A 5,759-nucleotide genomic window follows, 5' to 3' on the forward strand; every position below is an offset into this window, starting at 1 on the left:
GCTCATCAGTAGACGAGTAGATAAAAAAGCTGTGGTACATTTACACAATGGAATACTACTGGGTCGTTAAAAAAAAAAAAAGGAAATCTTACCTTTTGCAACAGCATGGATGGCCCTGGAAAGTATTATGCTAGGTGAAATAAGCCAGTCAGAGAAAGACAAATACCATATGATTTCACTCATATGTGAATCTAATGAACAATTAACCTAACAAACCAAAGAGAAACAGACTCACAGATACAGAGAACAGACTGACGGCTGTCAGAGGGGTGGGGGTCTGAAGGGCTGGGTGAAAAAAGTGAAGAGACTAAGAAAACAAAAACCACACCTTATAGGCACAAACATCAGTATGGTGATTATCAGAGGGAAAGGGGTGGTGGTAGGGGAAGTAGAAGAGGGGAAAAAGGGGGATAAATGGTGATGGAAGGAGAATTGACTTGGGGTAGTGAACACACAATTTAAAACAATCTTGCATGGCCTAGTTACTTGATTGCTACCTATTTGTTCCCATCCTGTATTGAGTTGCCTATATAAATACATATCAAAAGGAAATAAATGAGCAACATTGTAGGTGTCTCAAGTATGGTTTTCATGCTCCCAGTAATCTTAGGCTCTGGCCAGTGATTAGAAATCCCTTTCGACTGTCTTTATTCTGCTGCCATCCTGTGGCCAGCTTGTGCCACTGCAGCACCGTGGCCAGATGTCGCTGAGCAGCTGTGCTCACTGTCCTCCTTGTACCCCGCAGGGGCTCTTGGGCGGAAGGGAGTGCAGTGGAAAGGTCTGCTCGAGTCCCTCACCAGCGGGCAGGAGTCGGGCGTGAATCACCAGTCTTGACTTGATTTCTGTTTGATGAACTTTAAGGACACATAGTACAGGGCCACGAAGCCACCACTGATGCCGATGAGGATGAAGTAGATGGCGTAGAGCGGGTACGAGTTCAGGTGCATATTGCTGAGGATCTGGGGACACAGACATCTGTGAGCTCATGGAGAAGGTGGTCAGACGGATGCCACGTGCTAGGCATCCGAGCCCTCGGCTACTTACTTTGTCTCCCGGGATAGGGAAGGTGAGGTTGCCGACTACCAAGTGGTAAGTTTGCCCTTTAAAATGAATCTGCATCAGCCCTTCAAAACACCATCGGAGGAAGGACACGTTGGAGATCCAGGCGGGCACTGAGGACAGAGAGAGCCGCGTTATTCACACCAGCGGACCTCCTGCTCCCCGCGAAGTGTGCCTGCAGAGAGGGCCCTGCTGGCCCTGCCCCTGGGGAAGCAAGTCCCCTGAAGGGCAGGGAGGGGAGCGGACAAGAGGGTGAAAGGGCAGAGGGGCAGCTTGGGACAGGGGAGGGGGTGGGGGTGGCGAGTGGCTGCGGGGTCAGGGCGTGTTGGTCCATAACAACTCCAGAGAGTAAGTTATTAGGTGTCCCTCCCAGCATGCGCTCAGCCTCCCTGAGCGGACGGGCTGTAGAAACTCAGCAGACCCAGACGAAGATTTCCAAGTCTGTGTCCTGACCCTGTGGAGGTCTGACGGGGAGGGGAAGAGGAGGAACACTGAGCCCTGCCTGGGAGGGTCAGGAAAGGCCTGGCAGAAGGAGGAGCCAGGAAGGTGGGGAGTGGTGTTTTCATGGAGAGGAGGCCTGGGGTGTGTGGTGTGGGGGCTTCAGAGATCTGGGTGCAGGCAGCAGGGGGTGAGCAGCCTGCCCGCCCCCGTGGGTTTGTCCTTAGAAAGCTCACTCTGCAGGGGGAAGGTTGAGAGGGACGTGGAGGGACCAGGGTACAGAGACCAGGTTATGGCCTTGGCCCAAGATCGGATGATAAGACCAGGGCTAGGGGGTAAGGCGATGGAACATTTCAGAAAGATGGGGGAGGCAGAGTTGGCCTGTCTCGCTGTGATGTGGAGGGTGAGGGAGTCAGGGGTGACGTCCAGGTGTCAGGTGAGGGTTATTCCCTCGGCATGCAGGACAGCTGGCCCTCAATGGCTGAAGCCGCAGAAGGCCTCCACCAGCTTGACCAGGTGAGGGGAGCAAGCCTCACCTGTCCACAGGTTGCTCAAGCTGATCATGAAGCCCCCGGTCAGGTAGAAGGAGTTGTAGAGAGCGTTGCCGAAGAAGGAGGACATGTGGAAGGTGGGGAGCAGGGCGGCGGCGCACAGGGCCATGAGCCGGCAGCAGAACACCACCAGCCACACCAGCAGGAAGTGCAGCAGGAAGGGCTCGGGGCTCGGGCGCAGGTTGGCCAGCCAGTAGGTGGGCATCCCATAGATGAGGATGTAGGCACAGTGCTCCGGGAGCTCCCCGAGGATCTGCAGAGAGCAGCCCTTGCCAGCATGTGGAGCCAGCGCCTTGGTCTGCCACTATTCTTTAGAAACGGCTGGAGACAGCACCTCCCAGCGATGCCCACCGTTCCTCCCGGGGACCAGGCTGCAGCAGGTGGGTGCGGGCGGGTGGGACCCTGGAGCGTGAGCTCACGGCTGGCTCCCCCTGCAGATGCCAGGTGCTCCCTCTGGGACAGGTCAGAGCAGTTTTCCCCAGGGAGGCAGTGGGTATCTGCTCCAATAAGACCTGGATTCCTGTCCCCACCGCTCCTGCCCAGACGCAGGAGCTGTGTGACCTTGAGACAGACACACAACCTCCCTGAGCCTCCACTTCCTGGAAATGACAACGGTACCACCTGCCGGACCTGCTCCAGGGGACACGGTGGGACTGGAGAGGTGTCGTAAGTTAGATGTTTCCCACCTTTTCTTTTGTCGGTTTCTGCTGACCAGGAAAGTGTCATTCCTGGTCCACAGCCCTGGCCTTCTGGTAAGTATTTACAAAACATCAAGTCTCCGAAACTCCCCTAGGGAATGTGGCGTCTACCACCCCTGGTTCAGCAAAACGCTTCTCTGTAACTTCTGTATAATGAGCATAGCTTCCTCTGTACCCCGCCCCTCCCCCCCGACCCCCCGTTTCCCCCAACCCCGGGGCAGTCACTCCCTCTCAGCCCCAAGCAGTCACCTTGGCAAAGAAATAGGGGCCGGCAGTGTACAGCCCGTCCTCCAGCTCGTAGTAAAGCATCGCCCTCTCCGAGTGACCTAGGGATGGGGAGCAAAGGACAATGAAAAAGGAAATTAACGCACAGTGTTCACAGTGCTCCTGTTTTGTAGTCTCTCTTCATGCAATTAAAAATAGCTATATTGAGCCGTAACCGGTTTGGCTCAGTGGATAGAGCGTCGGCCTGCGGACTGAAAGGTCCTGGGTTCGATTCCGGTCAAGGGCTTGTACCTTGGTTGCGGGCACATCTCCAGTGGGGAGTGTGCAGGAGGCAGCTGATTGATGTTTCTCTCTCATCGATGTTTCTAACTCTCTACCTCTCTCCCTTCCTCTCTGTAAAAAATCAATAAAATATATTTTAAAAAAATAGCTATATTGACTAAATCAGTGGTTCTCAACCTGTGGGTCGTGACCCCTTTGGCGGTCGAACGACCCTTTCACAGGGGTCGCCTAAGACCATCCTGCACTTCAGATATTTACATTACGCTTCATAACAGTAGCAACATTACAGCTATGAAGTAGCAACGAAAATAATTTTATGGTTGGGGGTCACCACAACATGAGGAACTGTATTTAAAGGGCCAGAAGGTTGAGAACCACTGGACTAAATGGTGTGTGTGTTTGTGTGCTTCAAGGCAGAGTAAAACCATTGGGATTTGGAGGTTTGTAATTCTGGGACTTGTACACTGCTGTCAAGTGTGAATCCTGCCAGGAGAGGAATGCCTACGACGCCATGGTAATTTGCTTGCATTTGCATATTAATATTAATGTGTGAACGTAGAAAACAACTATCATCTTTTATTTCACAATCATGGTGACATTCAGTAACCCTGTTTCCCGGGAAGCTCAGAGCAACACAGGTCGGCCTTGGACCAGTTCAGGGGGCTCCAGGTGTGGGTCGTGGGGAGCAGGGGACACTTACATTTGGCAATGACATCCAGGACCACGTTGAAAGGGATGAGAGCTCCGATCATGAACAAGAGGGCCGCCGTGTCCGTGAAGGAGAGCTTGATGGTCCCGTGGCCGTAATAGAGGAATCCGATGACCAGGGACATCAGGCAGGCCTCCGCCCCGTGGATGAGGAGGGTTGGTAGGTCTCGGAAGTCGTTGGCAATATGACGCCTTAAAAACAGCAAAAGAAAGAGGTGCCACCCGTCCTATGACCTTGCCTGTGTCGTTGGATCTCTGTAAGCCTCGTTGTTCTCATCTGCAAAGTGGGGATCACCGTGACCACTTCACAGAGTGGCTGTGAGTACCAAGTGATGGCAGATACTCAGTAAACGATTGTGTTGCTTTTATCATCGATCTATCTGGCTGGAGATTTTACTTAAAGAAGCCACCCCAAGGAAATAGCTGATCAGGCATGTAAAGGGGTGTGTACAAGGATGTTGGCTACCGTTACTTGTAATAGCAAAAGCCTAAAATAGTCTGACCATCCATATGGACTCTGAGGGTAACTGGATTGGAAGATCTGACCCACGAGGGGCAGAGGAACTATTCTAAGTAACCCTCCCTCCTCATCCCAAAAACGCCCTAAAGTGATTACAGAACAAAGAATAATATGCGAAGTATAATCCCAGAACAAAGAACAACGTGCGGAGTAAAACCCCACTGATGTGTTTTAAAAGGTTTATGTGCACGGGGACCCCTTAGCCAGCCTCACAGGTGTGGTTTCCTCCGAGGGTGGGTGACGGGGCACCTTCCCTTCCCCAGGAGGGTCTCCTGTGTGGTCTGAATTCTTCACCACGAGCCTGTGTGATTTCTGTGGTCATCTGCCCAGTAAGGACAAGGGATTTGTTTAAAGAATAAAAGCAGGAATGCTCCGCATCACACGCCAGGGCTGGTGCTGGTCTCGGTGACGCTGCCTTTTTCCCAAAGATTTACCTCTTTACATTCACTTCGACTTCCAGTGGCTCCTTCAAATTCACTTTAGATAGGGCTTACCTGGATACAACAGACTCTCGCCGGGGTGGGGTGGGGTGGGGTGGGATGGCGGGTGTGTGTGTGTGTGTGTGTGTGTGTGTGAGAAATGGCAGACCATTACCGGATCAGCGTGGAAAACTGCTGCACGGGGCCGGGCAGCTGGGTGGGCGTCGAGAGGTGGTCGGGGTCACGTGGGAGGACCAGGCTGTCAAGACCGAGAGTGTGTCAGGGGGACGTGGGGGCGGCCGCCTCCAGGAGGGCTCTCCCCACTGAGCCACCCGGCCGCCTCACCTCTTGGAACCAGAGTCCCTGGCCTCCGCTCTCCACAGACAGTCATCGAAGTCACGCACTTTTTCCTGAAACAAGGCCGCCAGGGACCGGGCCTTCTCCCTGGTGGCCACTTCCCTCTCTCCGCTCTGCCTGTCTATGCTGGTCAGGTCCACTGTAAGCAGAGCGTGTGGTCATGGGCGACCAGCCCCTGCACTGCTCACAGGGAGGGTCAGCGCCAGCCCAGCCCACAGCGCCCGCCCGCCCCGGGGCCCGTGTGCTCCTCGCCCTCGGGGAGTGGACATGAAGCGATGGTCAGCGCAGAGAGGGACAGAGAGACCCCCAGGGCTGCTCCACCCTGCGGCTCAGCCACATCTACAGAGAGCCTGCCTCCGGGGGAGGGGACCACAGGGGGCCCTGCGGGGGCTGAGCCCAGCCCCACACCCAGGTTCCTGCCAGGACATCTTCAGGACAGAGAAGGAGGCACTGCACCTTCGGGTCCACAGGCCCTGGCACCGGGAAACCCTGCCTCTCCCCC

General features: G+C 54.5%; 1 protein-coding gene across 2 annotated transcripts in view; it reads right to left on the reverse strand.

The window, feature by feature from the left end:
• Nucleotides 1-821: 821 nt before the first annotated feature.
• Nucleotides 822-5,759, reverse strand: part of ABCG8 (ATP binding cassette subfamily G member 8) — an 18,051-nt gene continuing 13,113 nt past the window's right edge. The window contains exons 7-13 of one of the 2 annotated variants that reach the window (XM_014447759.2): nt 5,246-5,396; nt 5,076-5,159; nt 3,954-4,153; nt 2,996-3,072; nt 2,034-2,301; nt 1,045-1,172; nt 822-959 (exon numbers count right to left, since the gene is read on the reverse strand). In XM_014447759.2, the coding sequence (XP_014303245.1) occupies nt 822-959; nt 1,045-1,172; nt 2,034-2,301; nt 2,996-3,072; nt 3,954-4,153; nt 5,076-5,159; nt 5,246-5,396 (1,046 nt within the window). Of the gene's footprint in view, nt 960-1,044; nt 1,173-2,033; nt 2,302-2,995; nt 3,073-3,953; nt 4,154-5,075; nt 5,170-5,243; nt 5,397-5,759 lie in introns of both variants that reach the window. The other variant, XM_023745893.1, reaches the window with a different exon arrangement.

Source organism: Myotis lucifugus, unplaced genomic scaffold (assembly GCF_000147115.1).
Source record: "Myotis lucifugus unplaced genomic scaffold, Myoluc2.0 scaffold_6, whole genome shotgun sequence".
Taxonomy (NCBI): Eukaryota; Metazoa; Chordata; class Mammalia; order Chiroptera; family Vespertilionidae; genus Myotis; species Myotis lucifugus.